At 39.6% G+C, this 21,697-nt stretch overlaps 1 protein-coding gene across 1 annotated transcript in view; it reads left to right on the top strand.

Annotated features, from left to right (window-relative positions):
- Positions 1 to 18,509, top strand: part of ACSS3 (acyl-CoA synthetase short chain family member 3) — a 187,775-nt gene extending 169,266 nt beyond the window's left edge. The window contains exons 13-18 of the mRNA XM_075209354.1: positions 459 to 522; positions 13,121 to 13,202; positions 13,302 to 13,424; positions 16,712 to 16,811; positions 16,951 to 17,126; positions 18,158 to 18,509. Of these exons, the coding sequence (XP_075065455.1) occupies positions 459 to 522; positions 13,121 to 13,202; positions 13,302 to 13,424; positions 16,712 to 16,811; positions 16,951 to 17,126; positions 18,158 to 18,226 (614 nt within the window). The 3' untranslated portion in view covers positions 18,227 to 18,509. The remainder of the gene's footprint in view (positions 1 to 458; positions 523 to 13,120; positions 13,203 to 13,301; positions 13,425 to 16,711; positions 16,812 to 16,950; positions 17,127 to 18,157) is intronic.
- The last annotated feature ends 3,188 nt before the right edge of the window (positions 18,510 to 21,697 follow it).

Here is a 21,697-nt window from a genome sequence, read left to right on the forward strand (position 1 = left end):
AAAGGTATGCTTCTCAAATCCTATTCTGATGTTCCTGGTGTGTTCACTTATTCAAACTTTGAGTTTTCTGATTGCGCGGCCTACATATTGCTTTCCACATGGGCACTGTATTAAGTATATTACGTTATTAGACTGACATGTGATAAAGTCTCTGATCTTATATACCTTTCCATCTGATGTTCCCTGATATTGCTGTATGGAACTGGTTCCTCTACAGTGCATGCTGATGCAGTGAGTGCATTTTCCGCAATAGTAAAAATCGGGTGTTTGGGATACTTTCTCTAACCAGTTGTTGGTTATAGTGTTCTTATTGTTGTAAGTGTGATTGCATAATTCACAAAGTGTCATCAACATAACCATGTGTGTGTCACATGTGCTTTAAAATGTAAACAGAAATACATGTTTTTATGAAGTGTCTGCAGTTTGTAAGTAATTTTAAGCTGCTCCTTCTTTTACAGTTAAAGTATTGGACAGCCACATGCAAGAGGTCAAACCAAACACCCTGGGAAATATAGTAGTCAAGTAAGTGACATGCTCTTATACTATTATTATTATTATTATTATTATTATTATTATTATTATTCACTAAATGTACATCCCTTCAGGCCATGTCAAGTTTTCACAACTTCAAGCTAACTTATGTGAAGGAAAACTTTAAAACAGACTTATTCATTTCACTAAAATATAAATGTAATATATTGCTTGATTGATACAATATTAACCATAAACAATGAATATTGTGTGAAATTGGTTGACTTCTACATAGCAACCAGTGTTCAATCCTTGGCTCCTGTTGCTCTCTGCTGCTAGTGTGCAATCCTCGACTCCTGTGGCTCTCTGCCAATGGCAGGCTTTGCTGTTGGGCAGGGGGCATCTGCCCCCTGGTCCGTTCCCATAGTGGGCTACCTTGGGCTGGGTCACTGGGCCACCTGCATTTTTTTCCTTTTAAAATAGGCTGCTGAGTCGAGTCTTGCCCCCCCTTTCCCCCGGACTACAATGTGCCAGTTCTCCCCTGCTCTCTGCTACTGGTGTGCAATCCTCAGCTCCTCTGGCTCTCTGCTACTAGTGTGCAATCCTCAGCTCCTGTGGCTCTCTGCTACTGGTGTGCAATCCTCAGCTCCTCTGGCTCTCTGCTACTGGTGTGCAATCCTCAGCTCCTCTGGCTCTCTGCTACTGGTGTGCAATCCTCAGCTCCTCTGGCTCTCTGCTACTGGTGTGCAATCCTCAGCTCCTCTGGCTCTCTGCTACTGGTGTGCAATCCTCAGCTCCTCTGGCTCTCTGCTACTGGTGTGCAATCCTCAGCTCCTCTGGCTCTCTGCTACTGGTGTGCAATCCTCAGCTCCTCTGGCTCTCTGCTACTGGTGTGCAATCCTCAGCTCCTCTGGCTCTCTGCTACTGGTGTGCAATCCTCAGCTCCTCTGGCTCTCTGCTACTGGTGTGCAATCCTCAGCTCCTCTGGCTCTCTGCTACTGGTGTGCAATCCTCAGCTCCTGTGTCTCTCTGCTACTAGTGTGCAATCCTTGGCTCCTGTGTCTCTCTGCTACTAGTGTGCAATCCTCGGCTCCTGTGTGTCTCTGCTACTAGTGTGCAATCTTCCGCTCCTCTGGCTCTCTGCTACTAGTGTGCAATCCACAGCTTCTGTTACTCTAAGCCTAAAGGAATAACAACCCTTTTCTAATGTTTCATGTCTCAAAATTCAATAAAGATTGATTAAAATGTGACAATCTGTGACTCGTGACATAATAATTTAAACATTCTTGACAACCTTGACGTTCCCCACTGAAAACGGGAGAAAAGAAGGCGATATACCATCATGGCAGATATTAAATATTTAGTTGGAAAGATGGGAAGAAAACCAAAAGAAGACTGAGTCACGGGGGTAATTCAATTAGCAGTGAAGTGTCTCCGGAAAAGCCGTGAGACACTTTGCTGTAGAGATTTGACAGAAATCTCTGCTCATTTTTCCTTGCACCACATAGAGATTTCTACTGTAATTGCTGACAAATGTACGCAGCACAACGTCCGTGCGCCACACCGCCGGCAATTGAATCCCCCAATGGAGTCAACTGTCTAAAAAGGTTCTGAAAGATTTAAACTGCTGACAGACTACAGTGCATTAATAAAAAAGCAAATGATCATAAGAGTTGATTATGAGTAAGGCTTTGGTTAATTTATTGAGGTCCGTTTCTGTGATTTGTTGTGGCTGGACTCCAGAATGTAAAGATTCAAGTTGCTGGTTTTAGTAGATAATTTGGAATAGCTCACATGAAAGACACTCAATAAGTGTTAAAAGTAATGAAGTGAAGTCATGCTAAGCGACAGAGCAACGACACAAGCTTCAGAAGGGTAAATCCGCCAGGTGTCCAAAAATTGGCTGTGATCACTCTGACATGAGTATATCAGATTCCAGACAATGCACTAAAAAGAGCCATTCATTGACATTCACAGCAAAAAGCAAGGTCATCACTGAGCTTTGAATTGGCCCCAATCCCCAAAAAATTAAAATATAGTTAGGTACCTTTGATGTAAAGTGCAGATTACAAACACTTTGCTGCTGTTTCATCAGTATTGCACAAAGTGGAAGGTTTGAGTAAAACATATACACATCTATTTAGACATCCATGCTGCTTACATTACTTCTGCAAGCAACATTGTTCTTTGTTAATAAAACTGTTGTCTTTATACCGTTAAAAAAAAAATAATAATAATAATCCTCCACCATTCATTGAAAGTTGATAGTAGGATAAGGTGGAGTTATGGCAGCGGTGTCACAAACTTTAGTCCATTCTTTTAGAGTAGACCAGACCAGATGTCAAAATGTTGTGCTGAGTCATCTGCATCATCAATGGATGTCTTGGGAAAGCTAAGTTTTGCAATGCACACGACAGTTTATAGCACATCTAGGTAACATTGGCACACAGCGGTAGCTGAAAGGAGAAGTGGTGCAAGATGGAATTGTCCTTGGGCCCTCTCACCCACCCTTATGTTGGATCTTAAAAAGGACATGAACACTTTAACAAACCAAGCACTTAAGCCACAAGGAGTGCAATGAGCTTAAAGCATCTAAGCTAACTGTGCTGTTAATGAACTTTACAGTGTCAAGATGTTGTCATCCTCCTCACCCTCATCAGTGTGTACATCATCCTCACACAATATTAATTCATCCCTGCTGGAATCCACCATTACAGAAGTCTCTGTACATGGCGGTAAAGGCCTTCTTCTGGAAAATTGTAGTTCATTTTGATGAACATCATCTCTTCCACATTTTTAGGAAGTAGCCTCCTACGCCGATCGCTGACAAGGTTCCCGGCTGTGCTGAAAACTCTTTCCGAGTACACATTGGAGGGTGGGCAGCTTAGGTATTGCAAAGTGAGTTGGTACATGGGGATCAAAATTCACTTTTTTTCCACCCAGTATGTAAAGGGTATTTCTATGCTGTCCTTAAAATAATCCTCTTCCATTCTTTTGGATGTTGATAGTAGGATCAGGTGGAGTTACGGCAGGACTGTCACGGTTTTTGGTCTATTCTTTTAGGCCAGACCAGATGTCAAAATGTTGTGCTGAGTCATCTGCATCATCCATGGATCACTTGGGAAAGCTCATTTTTTTCCTAGCAGCAGTTGAGTGAGAAACTGAAGGAGGAGACGCCATCCTGTCACGTAACACTTGAGCTTTCATCTTTCTCACCAGGAGCTCCTTGCATCTCTTCAGATCTGGGTCAGTTGGAAATAAAGAGAAGACATAGCTCTTAAACCTAGAATCAAGCACAGTCGCCAAAATGTAGTGTTCTGATTTCAAGATTTTGATAACTCTTGGATGCTGGCGAAGCGTATAAATTATTCGATCTACAAGTCCGACATACTTAGCCTAATGGCTTTGTTCCATCTCCTCAAGTTTCTCAAGCTGCTTTTCCAAAAGTCTAATTAAGGGAATCGCTTGGCTCAAACTAATGGTGTCTGAACTCACTTCACAGGTGATTATTTCGACTGGTTTCAGCACCTTGCACAACACCGAAAGTATTCTCAACTGCGCTGGACTAAAATACATCCCCCCCCTCTAATACTAGCATAGTCGCCATGGCGTCTGTGATCCGCTTTGCAACTGGGTGACAGCTTTTATACTTGCTTCCTCTTGCAAAAGATAGTTTAACAGTCAATTGTTGTAAACTACTAGTAGTCGTCGTCTTGGTCTGGTTCTGGGTTGAAGATCCATCCCCAGCAGCAGCAGCGGAACTAAAGCTCAATAATTCTTCAGAGAAATCATGGATAGTGGAGGAGTCATCTAGTCTTAGCAACTTGGATGCAGGACTAACTCCGATCGCTACAGAGGATATTGATGAGGATGGTGTTGTGGTTGTAGATTGCAGGTTCCGGGATCTAGGTGAGAGATGGGAGCTAGCTGATGCTGGACTGCTTGTTATTTTTTAGCATAAGTTTGAGATTTTCCCAACAGCTTGCCATGAACTCGCTTTAAATAGCGTAACATGGAAGAGGTTCCTAGATGGTGAAGGTCCCTACCTCTACTGACTGTGGCTTTACAAACGCTACAAATGGCTAGATAACTGTTGTCAGGATTTGGGGAAAAATTATTCCACACATAAGAGGTGGATTTTTTTGGCCTTATGCCCAGGCCTGACAATGGCCTTCTTATAACATGCAAGAACTGCTTCCACTGGTGCAGGACTTGCACAAACAACATCGTCCACATCAACATCCTCATTAGCGCCCTTGTCAGCTACACAAATATCCTCCTCATCCTGTTGCAATTCCAAAGTGGCATCCTCAATTTGTGTATCACCGGCTACACTTGGGCTGCTCATCTACACATCTGCAGAAATGCTGAAAGGTGGCTTCTTTAGGTGTACAGTATCAGAAAGGTCAGGCTTACACCTAGCACTCGTGGATAGACTCTCCTCAGGGATTTGTGTCATTTCTGAATCTGAACATACAAGTTTCTTCTCATGCCTTACTGTTTTCTTTCAGCCGGCTTTTACATGTAAATGTATTTGGCCACCACTTTTTGAGTCAGAATGACAAGGTCTTGCATTGTCATGACTGACCTTACAAGAAGATGGCTCACTGACAGTTGCAGAACTAGCACTCATAGAGAAAGGCAAATGCCTGATTCTTTCCTTGCCACTGTAGAATGGCATGTTGGCAATTTTATTTTTTTCAGCACTTAACTTTGCCTGGATTACAGGTGTTGTTTTCTTTACCAAGGTAAAAGGTGCTTTTTTACATTTTTGTTTCCCTGATTTAAAAACACTATGCACTTTAACATAGGCTTTAGCGGATGACGTAGAGGGATTACTATCGGCATGACTGGTGCCAGCAGCTGCTTAGCGCTCTTGGTCTTCTGTGGACTGATGTAAATCCATTTTGATAACACAGTACAAATGTGACTGTAGACTTTTAATAACACTGCCAGCTCTATTATTGTACTTTTGGTTTCAGCACTAAAAACTGCCACCTCTTCTGTTTCTGTGTGAGCTATGTCACAGTACAATGTCACTGGAGACTGCCAAGATCACTGCCACCCTTCCTCTTTCTCTTTCATTAATGACGCTGCCCAACTGCACTGGAGATAGCCAACAACCCTGCTACCCCTTCTGTGTCTCTCTGTGAAATGGCGCTGGATCTCCCTGGAGGGCGGTGCTTACAGAATCCAAAACTCACAAGAACCGACGATGCAATGATGACGTTTTGCCTTGTTTTCACTTCCGAGGGCGCGCAAAAGCTCGGATCAGCGAAGTTCGGGTGGGCTCGCTTCTCGGAGAACCGAGCCCAAGCATCTCTAGTTAGAGCAAGGATTATTTAATGAATTTTGTGAGAATTGGGGAGCTGATTGTGCAGTTAAGTGAGGGCTTTAAAGTTCATTTTAGCAATTTTCTCACTGGAAATTTTGAATTGTGCTGTGGAGCTTGAGAATTTTTGAAGTAGTTGGCATTACGAGCTGTGAAACAGTATCAATGACTGAGAAGTAGTACTGTGTTTTGAAGTAATATAAATCAAGTAGTGCAATTTGGTATCGGAGATTATTGTATTATACTTGTGAAGGGCAGTTAAGTAGTCCACAAAGTTTAGACCAGGCTGTAGTTTATACCAACACTGTTGAAGAGCATATGAGCGAATTGTTCTCTCTTTGTGCCATGCTACGTTTGTTCTCCTTATGTGGTGAGAAGTAACTAGCCAGTTGATAAAGAGTAGATATATGAAATCTTATAATGTATGTAGAAGAATTTAAAACCTACATGTCCACTCTCCTGGAATGCCAAGTAGACTCCAGAATTGTGGGTAGGTTTCCTGAACTCCCGGAAGAGCAAGCCATTCTCCAGCACCCTGACCACTTTCTAGTGAAGTGGACAGGATGTGGGCCTCCATAGTGTCATTTGTCGCGAATGGCATAATGTTGGCCCCTCATCAAAATGACGTAATTAAGGCATTCCGTTTTGGGGGCTGCATGACCAGAATGATGTGATTTGCAGCACCCTTCCACCATGTGCACTTGTACTTCATCTCCCCTCTGGGATCTCCCGGAGATGAGAAAATAAACATTATGTATGATATAAAATTGTTACACTGCTGCTAATTGTACTGCTAAACAAGCTGCAAAATACTTAACATAATTCAATGATAGGTTCTTGTAGAAAATACTTTTGTGTACATGATATTACAATCCTAGCTCCTCCAAGCTTATTTCTGAAACCTTCATGATGTTGCCTAGATGTAATGTAATAGCCAGAAATGATGAAAACATTGTAATGCATCACTTATATACTTGTGGCCTCTAGAGAATACAGTTGTGACAGGTGCCCGCATCCTGGTTTTTGGAGTAAACAATGCATAACTGATGTGTGTCTATATAGTATAAACATTAATATAGTACTACTGAGTCAATACAGTACTGCTTGGTTTAGACTAGTTTTGTGTGTTATATTAATCATATGAATGAGGGAACACTGAGACTTTATTATATGTGCTCCTTTTTGTGTTGATTTTTATTTTATTACATTGGTCAAAGTGCACCTAGAAATGCATTTTCCTGCAAAAGTACCATATTTATTAATATAGGGAAGAGGTTAAGTTTCCAGTACCTATGACCAGCTGCAGAATTCAAGTCCTATTGTGGCGCAGTGTCTGATCCAAAGGACGGCCATCGGGGCGATCGCCACCCTTTAGCAGGGGCATGCAGCCTGCAGCCGCTTACTATGTGCAGGTCTATGTTGACAACAAATCCTGGCTGGTTGCACTGATTGTATTTTAAACACAGTCAGAGCAGCGGGGCAGCATACTCTGTCTGTCGACACGGACCTGCGCATAGTGTGTGGCCGCAGACAACCTATATGAATTAAAGTAAAAAAGGGGGTGGGGATGAACCCCCTCCTAAAAAAAAAAAAAAAAAAAAATCTAGATCCACCCCTGTTGTGGGGTGCAAGAGTTTGGGTACCTACTCCTACACAGTAGCCTCCTTTTTTGGAAAAAAAAACAAAAAAAAAACACTTTCTTCAGACCGTCGGCTCAATTAGCTGAAATCCTTTTTTTTTTTTTTTTTTCTCATTTAAGTAAAAAAGTAGATGCACTTGTGCTCCCAATAGAGATGCATGTCCCTGATCTGCCTTTTTCCCCATCGGACATTGTGACCACTTGCACCGCATGCAGAAATGGGTGCATTTATGCAAAAGTTGGTGTGTAACATCACAGAAGCATTCGCAATTTTTATACGTTTGTAATACTGCTTATTGTTTGCACCATATATCTATGTTTTAAGGGCATTCTCAAGTAGGGTCTAGTGCATACACATGAGGTTCTGCTGTTCTCTAATATGCCATTTCGAATCTTAACACTGTGACCCCTGTTGCTAATCCAATGATGTATATTGACTTTTGAGCAAACAAGATTTTAAAACGACTGTTTTATTTTTTGTGAGATTACTTTTAGAATGCTTCTGTGTGACAAAGGAACATTTGCCCGGAGTTGTATAGCTATAGTGTAGCGCTGGATTTAGTCTAAAATGACTGTCAGTTTTATTCCCTTGCATTTTGTTTTGTGCATTGTTATTTCAATGGATAGATTTTGCTTAGGTTTACCTTGATGGTCATGGAGGGGGATATAGATATCCTATAATTGAAGTGTCATTCAAAAATAGCAGTCATTTCATTCATACTATGATCTAATCAGCTTTCACATCAGGCAGTATTGTCTGAGCAGTGCTATCAAGTATAAGCACCACTGGGATATTAGAAGGTTGACCATGTGTTTGCAATATGTTCTTGCCTATTCTTTGATTTGTTCTCTCACAATTGTGCAAGACAATTGTATAAATGAAGTGAAATATATAGTTTCTGCTGCAGGTGTTTTGGCACTCATTTCAAGTCCTATAATGTGAACAGGCAATGAGTGGCATGCCAGAAAGCACAACACCGCTGATAGTAAATCTTCTGATTTGTTTTTCATGACAGGGTAAACACGTTAGTGTTGAAAGACTGACTGTTCTCACATGGCTACTATTACTTTAATGGATGTGATTTGAAGTGTATATATGTATGTGTGTGTGTGTGTGTATGTGTGTATATGTGTATGTATATATATATATATATATATATATATATATATATATATATATATATATATATATATATATATATATGTATATATGTGTATGTATGTATGTATGTATGTATATCCTATTATTGACTTTCTGCAATCAGGTTTCCACCGCCAACATTTCACTGAAACTACTCTCACAAAAGTGACCAATAATCTATTTACTGCGAAATCTAATGATAATTTTTCCATACTCCTTCTCCTGGACCTCTCTGCTGCTTTTTGTACTGTTGATCACTCTCCTCTCCTATACACCCTTCACTCCATTGGCATTTGTGACACAGTTCTTTCCTGGTTCACTTCCTACCTATCGAACCGCTCGTTTAGTGTTTCTACCTCTGGCACATCCTCCCCTCTGTTCTTAGCCCTTAACTTTTTTCATTGTACAACTCTTCTCTTGGGGCACTAATTCGCTCATTCGGCCTCCGATACCACCTCTGTGCTGATGACGCCCAAATCTATATTTCTTCTCCTGACCTTGCCATCTACACAAATGTATACATGGCTGTAGGGACGGAGTAGGATTATGCAAGGATTAAGTGGGATGGATGTGGGGATTATCTTTTTGTACACAGCTACTCATGCCTTCAGTATGCAATTGAACTCACAAATTTGTAAATTAGCAGCTCCACCATTTTGTGAGTGACAGCAATCTGACTCCATGATAGTGCTGAATCTGCTGCTAACCACAGGATGTGTTGGCATACCATGTCTGTTTTTCGTAAGGGACACTCCATTAAGGCTTTTGTCTCAATCGTTGTAGTTTCATTTACTTTTGGAGTTTGAGTGGAAGAGTTTCAATACTTTTCTTAACTTTTAGATTGTGTGTAAGTATAAGAAGCCTTAATCAGACATGTTAAACCGTAAGGTTTTTATTGATTGAATTTCGCAGTGTTTTTGTAAATTTCAAATATTTGATATATAATTCAGAAACTTAGAATTTGACGGCAGATAGGAGCCACTCAGCCCATCTGGTTTCCACTATTTTTCTTAATCTCTAATAACTAAGCATGTTTAAATTGTTATATTATAATAGCCCCTACTATCTCTGTTGAATACCTATTCCACCTATCCACTTCCGTTTTGGCAAAGTAATTATTTTCTGCATTTCTTTTTGTCTCACAAACCCCTCTGCCCATCAGCGTTTCTCCCACGTTTTCACTGCACACCAGCTCTTCTCATGTCTCCCCATACGCACCATCTTTTCTAATGCATGTAACTTTGTGTGCATAAGCTTTTCTCACATACGACCCTCTGTTCACCAACAGTTCTCTCATGTCAACCCCTGTGCACCAGCTTTTCTCGTATATATTACACCCTGACCACCAGTTTTTCTCTCGCATCGCCCTGTGCCTACCAGCTTTTCTCAAATTAATCATTACACACCAGCTTTTGTCTCACAAGCTCTCCACTGGCCACTCTCTTGCCCCCTGTATATACTGAGCACCTCATCACATTATCCCCGTTTTGTATTGTCGACGCCAGACCTCAGTCTGTCTATCTAATATATATATATATATATATATATATACACACAGTTCTACTCAAGGCTGTAAGAGGGGACTTCCAGCGATGCCTGAGGGTAATAGGGGTACTGAAGGAGACAGGCTGCCAAGTTGGAGAAGCCCCTGCCCTATTTTATCAGCCAGAATGAAGAAGAGCAATCAATGGCAGAGAGATTGCCAACAGAGTATCCATAGCCTGCAGAGAGGCTATAGGTTTGCTCTGGATGTGGGAAGGGTTTTGCCTGCAGTTCACCAGCTGTCAGAGACTGACGAGTAATCAGTAGGTAGATTGAGGATTGTATCCGTGTGCAGTGCAGGAAGAATGACTGAAGTACTCGCTGGGGAGAAGCTGTTAGTGGGATCTCTCGCGCTATGTGCAGTCTCTCATTTGTTTCTGCTCCCCAAACTCACCAATGTGACAGGTGAACACAGAACAGTACAATAAGTGGTTTATACCACGGAACACACTCCCAGCCAGTCCTCTGCAGAACATCCAAACCCCCAGAACAGTATCGGCTCTTAGACAAGATCCCAGCAGAGCATCCCTTACCCCAACAAAGTACATAGCATTCCTCTCTCCAGCACAGTTCCCACTCAGACTTTTGTGAGATACATGTGTTAGATAGTTTTACTGATATCACTGTTCATTTATTTAGTCAGTGAGCTTAATGTATATGTAGACAATCGCTGAACAGCCCAGTATAGCTTGTATATCTGTCTCTTACAATTAATTGACAACACTTGTTTAACTATTTGTTATTCATACATATGTGAATAGATTTTGTATATGAATCGGTCACTTGTAAGAAGCTTCATCCTCAAAATCTGTATGCACACATGTTCCATTGTAATTCATTTCAACTTTACTGTTTAATAAGGTATCTCTTTAACTGTACATGTGGTCATAAAGCCAGGTACAACTACTCAGGTATATTGCTCCTTCATTTGTTTGCTAATTCACTAGATCAGGGGTGTCCAACCTTTTAGCTTCCCTGGGCCACATTGGAAGACGACGAGTTGGTTTGGGCCGCACATAAGATACACTAACAATAACGATAGCTGATCATCTAAAAAAACATATATATGAGAAAAAAAGTGATATATAATAAATAAATATATATATATATATATATATATATATATATATATATATATATATATATATATATATATATATAAATCACTTTTTTTTCAAATCCCCCTATACTTACCTTTCAATCGCCCTGTTCAAAAAATCCTCTCTAGTTATTATACTATAATCACTTTTTTTATTGTTTCAATACAATATCAATAAAGTGCATTTAAGCCAGGCATTGTATATCAGGGTGCCCTGACCAGGTCTGCGGTACCTGACATATACATCACTGTGACCCCAAATTGTCACCTGTTTTGCTAATTACACCACTATGTTAGTTAAGGGATAACAACTTATAATGGGCCAAAGAGAATAATATATAATGCCCCATTAGTATTACAAGTAGAAGTATGTAGCAGGGAGATAAGGTCCATGATGCTCCAGGACCAGGTGACTTTTATTCACTGGTCAGCGTCCCTTGAAATAATAACAAAAATCCCCCTTAACTTACCTTTTAATCGGCTTGTTCTCCTGTCCTCTTCTCTTCTTTTCTCCAATTCTGTGCTGCTGATTGTTCTTCTCGCGCGGATGACTCCTCTGTGCTGCGCGCCGCAATGGATGTTGGGCGTGATGACATCACGCCCGACATTCACTGCGAGCACCGCACGGAGGAGGAGACAAGGGAGGGAGCCGGAGTATCAGCTGACGTGACCGCAAGGTAAGTATTTTCTTTTCTTTGCAGGATTTTTTTTTCCATTAACAGTGCTGCCCCCTTGCCACAACCAAAACTCCTTCTGGGCCACATTTACAGGCGGGCTGGGCCGCATGCGGCCCGGGGGCCGTGGGTTGGACAACCCTGCACTAGATGCTCCATATATACAAAATAATTAGAGACAGACCAAAATATCCTTCTTTTGTAGCAAAGAAACAGAGTACCAACAAATATATATAAAATTGTATTGTATTGACTGTTTACAGTCTTTTTATATTACTCATTAGTGCTGCACAAAGCTTTATTTCCTATGAGTTCCTTACACCTTATTTGTTCATTCATTACCTAAAGTCTTGTATAGATAGTGTACACTCGCTCTATTACAGGAATATCTATTGCTTGTCTGCTATCATAACATACTGTCTAAATTTATAGACCCAGTCCCTGTGAGCCACATACAAGTGAGCTCAACTTGATGTGCATTTCACCATAGCTATTTCAGAAGGTTTTTACACTTGAGTTCCAGCATGTTTTGCAAGTCAGAGACTTGCAAAGCATGCTAGGATTTGTAATTCTGCAACAGCTGAGGCATTGATGCAAGTCTATGCCAGATTTAATCTTGTATAACCTGATGCAAACTACTTCTGGCAATGTAATGATTGTCATGAGTACTGAACCACAGACCCATCATCATACATGTCCTTCCTTAACCGTTTAGCAGTCTCCCTTCTGCACCTGCACAGCAGAAGGGTTCCCTTCCTTACAGTGTCATCTTGCTGGCCAGCTCCAGCTACCATAAATTGTTGCTTTGTTGTTTGGCCATCATTGGTGCACACTTTGGTAAATGTGCTTGCACTGGTGAAAACAGATTTGTTTAATTTATTGTTTGAATTTAGTATTTTTATTTGATCTTTCAAATCAATAAAGACGTATTTAACAGATATTTAAACTTTAAATAAAAAAATAAAAAACCTTTTTTGCCCATTTGAGTGCCCCACTAGATCATTTCTTTTTCTTTCCACCAAATATGTTCTGTCTAATTCAATGATCGGGTGCACCTAGCCTCAGGTGGTGTAGTGAATGCAATATAGCTATACTAATACATACACCCCGAGGAATTACATGGGTTACCTGGTGCGGTTTCCTTTCTAGTTTAAAACTTGTATTTTGACTAGTTATAAATTCAAGACATCACCATGTATTCTTATTACCGTCTCTATTTCAGATTACCTTTGCCACCTGGGGCATTTTCCACTCTTTGGGAAAATGAAGAGATGTTTAAAGATCTCTATTTCAAAAAGTTTCCGGTAGGTATAAGAAAAATGGAGAAAAACATTATGCAATATCTCGTAACACTCACTACATAAAGAAAACACTTTTCCTAGATCTAGCTATTGTTTTTCTAGGAATACTATGATACAATGGACGCAGGGTATATGGATGAAGACGGCTATGTGTATGTCCTGTCACGGGTTGATGATGTCATTAATGTTGCAGGACACAGGCTCTCTGCAGGAGCGTTAGAAGAGGTTAGTAAATCTATCTTTTATGTTTGTTAAATCACATTACGAAGTTAAAATGACGAATTGTATGGTGTGCTGTCACTAATTCGATAACCTATTAAATCGAATTGTGCATAAATATAAAGTTCATATGTCAAAATCCATTTGTAACTCTGTTATCCCACTGTAAGGATCTCTTAGTCACAGAATTGTAAAGACCCGAATACCGGAGCTATTCCCCTTTAAATTACCAGGTCCCCACAAGTCGCATAAAGTTCTAAAACCAAACAAAGAAAGAGTTATTTACAGCATGGAAATGGTGTAAATAACTTACCAAATAATAATGTACCTGATAAGTATAAAAACATTTATCATAAAATATAAATATTTACACACAAAAAGACATAAAACCCCTGCACTCTCCGTGTGCAAACTGGGTTGCAAGAGGGGGTTGCCCACATTGTATAGACAAAATAACGGGATACTCTGCACTCTCCAAACACATTAATGCTGTACTAAATACTGTTCTATATTAACAACAGGGAATGTTAGTTCCACATATTGCAATATATGTTAAGCTGACCAACTCACCCCAAAGTCTTCCCATTCTGGTCAGTCCTAACATGAACAAATGCTATTTTTATATATATATATATATATATATATATATATATATATATATATTATATAAATGCTTAGTGGCGTCTGTCTGTGTGTGTGTGGAAAAAACAAACCAAGTAGCAGCGCCACCTGCTGGGCAAAGTTATACACTGACCTACTAAATTCTTAGTGTGTGTGGGGAAAAAAATTCAAAAAGGGCTGAAATTTGGTAGGGCTCAAACTCATTTTCGTGAGGTAATTTTACCTCATAAACACACATGTGTAGAGGCGTGCATTAGTGTCTGTGTGTGTGTGTGTGTGTGTGTGTGTGTGTGTAAAAAACTATTTTCTCAGAAAGGGCTCATCCAATTGACCTGAAATTTGGTATACTAATTTTTTTGTCAAATAATGTCAGAATAGTCAAGTCAGTTAACTTCCATCATCCCCCCTTCCCCCCGTGGGAGGGGTAGTAAAGGCTAAATTTACGAGTTGAGAGGTCAAACTCATTTTCGTGAGGTAATTTTCCCTCATGAACACACATTAAAAAGGCCGCTTGCGTCGGGAAGTAACACTCTTCCACTGAGGAGGCCTGGGCTAGGTCCAAATGCATGACAAGAACCTTTTTAAGACCTTAAGTAGCTTGATTTGACTAGAATGCATGAGTATCATGCACGGGTTAACTGACCTACTAAATTCTTAGTGTGTGTGGGAAAAAAACCTCAAAAAGGCCTGAAATTTGGTATACTGACATTGTTGACGAGTTGAGGGGTCAAACTCATTTTCATGAGGTAATTTTACCTCATGAACACACATGTGTACAGTGGCGGATCCAGGGGGGTGCGACCGGGGCAATCGCCCCCCCCCCCCCCCTTGACGGCTGCACAGTGTGTGCAGGTCCGCAGGTCCGTTTGGCAGTGACAGTGTGCTGCCCGGCTGCTCTGATTGTGTTTTAAACACAATCAGAGCAGCCGGGCAGCACACTGTCCCTGCCTGTCACTGCCGAGCGGACCTGCACATACCGTGCAGCCCCCGGCAGTCTCAGAAGTCGGAAAGGGGGCGGGGCCTAAATCGCCCCGCACTAACATCCCCCCGGGGAACAAACATTTTCTAGATCCGCCCCTGCGTGTGTTAGTGTCTGTGGAAAAAACTATTTTCTCAGAAAGGGCTCATCCGAATGACCTGAAATTTGGTATACTGACATTATTTGACAAAAAAAATGCATGAGTATCATGCACGGGTTAACTTGTATATATACATATATCTATTACACCTGAGCTCCAGCGAAGAGATATGGAAAACATGCACTGTTAGGGGTTTATTGATATTGACATATTAATGAGTTTGGTTATGTAAATGTTCCTGTGAACTTTGACTTTATTGATTATCTTTGATTTGAAGGCTCTGATTGGTGAAGCTGCACACACCCCTTTACTAAGCCTTTGCTTGGTGTAATAAAAAAAACACACCCATTTACACTGGTTAAGGAATTAATCCATCTTTATTTAAACTTGCCACTCATTGCATCAAGCCATCCCTCCTGATGAAGTTCTGTGATAACGCATTGGTACATGACTTGTCGCAAATTTTGAGTTCATTTATCTCTTCTTTAATGTATTGAGAGGTTGTTTAACCTGGACAGTGTTTACAGACAAAAAATCAGACCGCTCATGGTGTGGAGATAAGTGCTGTTTTTATAAATATTTGATACGTTCTTGTTTGAACATTTTAGTCTAAAAAGTTAACTACATTATGGAAACTATGCTAAATTGCATGTACTTTCATCCAACAAGCTTGACCACACCACATCACATCACTGGATTTTTTGGGGGGATTTTAGATGTTTGCAATTACAACACTAATTCCAATGTATAGTTATTAACACCTACCATTCTACACAAAAATCAGCTGCAAAATTGACCTGCTTTTCGTTTTGTGCTTCCTGCTGTTTTGCCTTTAGGCAAAATGCTAATTAGCCATTGGTGAGAGTCCTGTGATCTGCATCATCTTATGTAATTACTCACAGCAAATCAGAAACTGTGAGCTTACTCTAGGGAGGTATATTTACTAAACTGCGGGTTTGGAAAAGTGGAGATATGTCCTATAGAAACCAATCAGATTCTAGTTCTCATTTATTTAGTACATTCTACAAAATGACAATGAGAATCTGATTGGTTGCTATAGGCAACATCTCCACTTTTTCAAACCCCAGTTTAGTAAATATACCACTAACACTTATATAGTTTGAAGTCGCAGAAGGGTGAGAGCAAGCTCCTGCCAGTACATGGGATTTCCAGTCTTATTAATACTCTTGAATATTAGTGGGTCTAGAACACAGTACATGTAACATATGTCTGTTGTGGTACCTGTTGCATGTGTAGATGGCAAGTCATTTATAGTACTTTTCAATTAATATTTAATTTTTTGAAATATTCCTTAGTAAAAGCAATTCTCTCCCCTTTTAAGTCCTTTTACCAGTTGTGTACATTTCTTATTAGCAGACCTCAGTAGCCTAATACTTAGATATGGTGGTATACTATTCCAAACCTACCTAGAATTTTGTTTACATATATTCTTGATTTTTACAAAATTTATATTTATATCTAGTAGGATTTCATTCATTGTAATGTGGACATTGATCTGTAACGCTGCATTAAGTTACAAGTGACATATCCATTATTTGGTAAAGCCTTCTAACAATTGTTCTCTTATTGTAGTCTGTATTACTGCACAAGTCTGTGGCAGATTGTGCTGTAGTCAGCCTGGAGGATCCATTGAAAGGACATGTTCCATTGGCACTTTGTGTGCTACAACATGGTATGCACTCCCTTGTCCTGCTTTACCCTTGTATTTAGAGTTAAGATTAAATCCATCTAGAAGGGAGCAATTTGGCACCTTGTGGCTTGTCCAGGTGCAATATACGTATCACACTAAATACTGATATGTCTTATTTCAGGTGTGGGTAAAGAAGAAGAGAAAGTAGCAGAGGAAATTGTGTTGCTGGTCCGAGAACATATTGGGCCAGTTGCAGCTTTCCGGAAAGTGATCATTGTAAAGCAGCTGCCCAAAACGCGTTCTGGCAAGATACCCCGCTCCACTCTCTCTGCACTAGTAAATGGCAAGCCATATAAGGTAAACAATACACTGATATATATCTGACAGAAACGTAGGGTCATTGTTTTAAAAACAAAATACATATTGACATGTAAAATCTATTTTAGAAACTTAAACAGCGTAGTGTTCTTTTTGTTAATATAACAATTTAGCTAATACTCACTTGCGATAGTACCATGATTGTGGTACATGAGACAGCATGGAACGATCTTTATTGATCTACCATCTGTTATTGTCTGTAGTTCTATAACCACCAGCCCTCCTTGGAGCTACAGCTACTTATGACTGTCTCGCTCTCGGTTGGACAGAGATGTAACAAACTACATCTGTTTCTGCTACCAGCAAAAGTGCACCAATCAGATGCAGGTGTCTGCTGTCCCAACAGGTCACATGCTACACAATTGCAGAGCAATATCACAGGTTCATTCATAGCCTTATAGCTCCAGTATAAAAACTGATCGGTTGTCATAGTGTTACCTTAGAAATATCAGCCCAAGTGGATTATGTAATATTCTACAACTAGCAAACCTGTGGCTATTGCGTTTATGGAAGAAATTCAGATGTGACGGTTTCTATAATAGTGAGAATGACCGGTGTCCACTTGTATTCAGATATCATGTACACACCTAGAGGAGTAGTCAGACTTATCATACAAGTTACAGAACTCTGTCTCTCAAAAGGAGCATAGTATTTATAGCATGAAAGATCACAATATACAATAAGATTTTACTAAGAAAACAATTGCTGTCATTAGCACACATACTTATCAGCTGGAATATTAAGGTCTATTATGAATTTTTTGACAGATAATATCTAATAAACCACAATAACTTAGGAAACAACATAGTTTTTATGGACACTAGTACCTATATTACTGTATCATCACACACATCCTTTTCTTCTCCATATTTAAGTTCCAAAGTGTCCTTGACGACACATACAGAAATTCCTATTATATCGTAAATGTCTTGCTTCTATGAGCTACTGTATGATTTATGGGTTTGACAATGGATTGTACAGCATGATTTTCATTTTTTATTTTCTTACAGATTGGTTCAACCATTGAGGATCCCAATGTATTTAAAGCCATAGAAGAAGCTGTAAAAGCAAGATTATGAACCTGTAAATAAGACCCAGTGTGTATTGGAAACAGTGCACTTTTCTCTCCGTTTTTTAAAAAAAAGGCACAATAGGTTTTTAAGTAGTCCATCCCTCTGTGGATTTGTACGGTTGTGTTTTTGCCACTGTTATGCAGTGATGAAGCTAGAAGAATTTTTTTAATAGTCAAATGCAACCAACATTTTCTGATTTTATATTGTCCATCACAATCTAAAATTGCATTTATGTGTACATCTAGTTTTAATGGTCATTGAAGAAAAATACAGTTCTATTTGAAAATAATATTTTGTTGTGTAATTTCTCTCTTTATTAAAATGTAGGTGCAACGGCTGTTGGGTTATAGTGTATTTCAAAATTTCCTATATATATATATATATGTTTATAATAATATGGGTTCCATGGCTCCCCCATCATGGTCAAAGCATATCTACACATTTACTCATGTGTCTATATTGTGCAGGTATAGACAGTTCTGTCTACCCACATCTATATGCCTGCACAAATGTACTGCATTTTGTTTTTTGTGTCAGGATGAGCTCTGCTGCAAACCTGCAATCCTCTGCCCTTTGCTTCAGGGTACAGTGTGGCAGTGCCGGATTTGGCTTTAAGTTAATCAGGCACCTCTGCGCATTGCCTATGTCCACCTTATTTTCTTTCGTCTGCACATAAAGATGGAATGGAAAAAAGTAGCTAATGTCAGGAGGTGGGGATGAAGTTTGTATGATCGTTTTGCTATGTTGTGGTCTGCACCTCAAGTGGTGAAGCTACAGACTGTTCTGTGTAAAGTGTGTGGTTAGTAGACTGTTTGTCTAAGGTTGTGTGTCTACAGGTGATAATGTAAATACTGGTTGCAGCTTACCCGAAGCTTTTACATTTCCAAAGTAATGCTGAAATATGCTTGTTCTAAATATATAGTTGTTTGTTGGTTTAATGTGTTTAAAAAAAGGACATTTTTCAAATATTTCTAGTAAGAGAAAATAAATCCCAATCCTCAATTCAGCATAGCAGCATGTACTTTCTCTTTGATGTATGAGTCACATTTTAATTTAATTGTAAAGTGATCTGTGTCGAAGTATATTGATTTTTAGAAAGAATTTTATACCTCTGTCTTAAGACTTTGTAACGTTTCCTGGGTATGTGTTCTTCTGTTAAAATCCTTTGTGTTCAGTGATTTGTGTTTCCAGTTATTTAAAATATTGTAAAATAGATATTGTTTGGCAGTCTCTTCTTTGAGGCTGGAATGTTAATGCCATAATTTATTTTCTCCCACACACCCTGGGAAATGTGAAGAGTCTTTGGCTTAACTGTATTCTTTCAAGATGGCAAAACAAAATTCCTTTTGTCACAGCATAGGATTGTGTTATTAGGTGGCCACTGCTAAATCAAGTTATATGAGCCCACTAATAGGGAGAATTCACAATGGTAACCTCTATGAAGCTGGTCTGCAAATTAATGAATTTACAAACCTGACACTTATACATGTGCAATCCAGTGGTGCCTGTGGGCTGTTGCTTGATTTAGACCAGATGTTTGTCTAACCTGAGTTTATATGCCTCAAGGAAAATTAAAATAATGCTTGGAAGAGCCTGTGTAACAAAGCAATATAATCAGATTTGTTTGCAGGATTAACCATAAGTCTCTTAAGTCCTCATAGTTGACCTTCACCATATATCGGAGAGTGCCAATTAGTATGGTCTGTCACAACTGTCTGTGCTTGAAATGTCCTTCTCTGCAGTTCATGTGATCAAGAGACTGAGTTATTTAAAGGGTATCTCCATATAATGTTATTATTTTTAATCTTAATACATGGTGAATGAAGTTTTAGAAATGTTATTTACCTTTACAGTAGCCGCCTGTGGAACTTCTTTGATCTTGGTATCATGCTAATTATTTAGAGAAGGAGACGCAGGGACCAATTTCCTCCTCATCATCATCACCATTTATTTATATAGCGCCACTGATTCCGCAGCGCTGTACAGAGAACTCATGCTCATTAGTCCCTGCCCCATTGGAGCTTACAGTCTAAATTCCCTAACATACACACACACACACACAGACAGAGAGAGAGAGAGACTAGGGTCAATTTCGATAGCAGCCAATTAACCTACCAGTATGTTTTTGGAGTGTTCGGGGAAACCGGATCACCTGGAGGAAACCCACGCAAACATGGGGAGAACATAAAAACTCCTCACAGGTCATGCTCGGGAATTGAACTCATGACCCCAGCGCTGTGAGGCAGAAGTGCTAACCACTTAGCCACCGTGCTGTCAATATGCATGTTGTATAGAGATTTCTCTGCCAATTTCACGGTCAGATTTTTTATACTATTTTGCAATTATTAAACCTAGTATTATAAGACATACATTACAAGGTGATCTTCTATTTTTATGGGACAGACTGAGGGGTGTGTTCAATTAAATATTGGAATAAAATTCCCAGATCAGCACAGCCAGCCTTATCCCCTTCACCCGGTACTGCCAACGTTGGTTATTTGCTTAGGTATGGCCTTTTCACCAACTATATTACTTTTATAACACTCTTATGGATATATCACACCAAGCTGCATATGATAACGATACATAGAAGTCGAAAGATAGAAGCAATGAGAAAGGTAAGTCAGATGCTTAGTTGCATAGGGAGAGGAATCATCAGAAATAAAGAAGTAAAAATGCCACTGTATCTTCATTGGTACGGCCTCATCTAGAATACGGTGTTCAGTTCTGGAGGCATATCTCCAGATGGATATAGATACATTAGAGGCTGCACAAAGCAGGGCAACTAAAATGTTGCAAGGCCTACAGCACAAAACTTACCCAAAAATACTAAAACATCATAATATGTATAGTTTGGAGCAGTGAAGGGAATGGGGGGACAAAATACAAAACTTTCAAATATATCAAGGGTTTTAACAAGGTACAGGAGGGAAACATTGTTCAAAGAAAGAGAAATATTAGAACACAAGGACATGCACTGAAACTTGAGTAGGTTTAGAGGAAATTTGAGGAAAAACTACTTTACAGAAAGGGTAGTGGATAAGTGGATGTGGTGGTTGAGGAAAATACAGGAGAGCAATTTAATCTTTATAAGGATATCCTTATGTCTATAGCAACCATGTTTAAAGGATCAAATAGGGTTTGAGATTACCATGGGTTAAAAATTGGGCAGACAAGATGGGTTAAGCAGTTCTTATCTGCTGTTATATTCTATATGTCTGTTTGTCTACCCAACCTTTTTCCTTTCTCACAACATGAACCCTTCACTAACAGAATAAACCATTTCTGTTCACTTTTCTACTGCCTTACTACGGTCCCTTGATCCCACTGCTGTAAATCTCATCTCTCCACTCTCAACATTTATCCCAAAGTTTTAACGTCTCTCTTTAACTTATGTCTTTCCACTGACTTCTACCCATCTTTTTTTTTTTATAAATATATAATCAAACCACAGGTTCCAATATGTTCTCATTATTC

Source organism: Mixophyes fleayi, chromosome 4 (assembly GCF_038048845.1).
Source record: "Mixophyes fleayi isolate aMixFle1 chromosome 4, aMixFle1.hap1, whole genome shotgun sequence".
Classification (NCBI taxonomy): Eukaryota; Metazoa; Chordata; class Amphibia; order Anura; family Limnodynastidae; genus Mixophyes; species Mixophyes fleayi.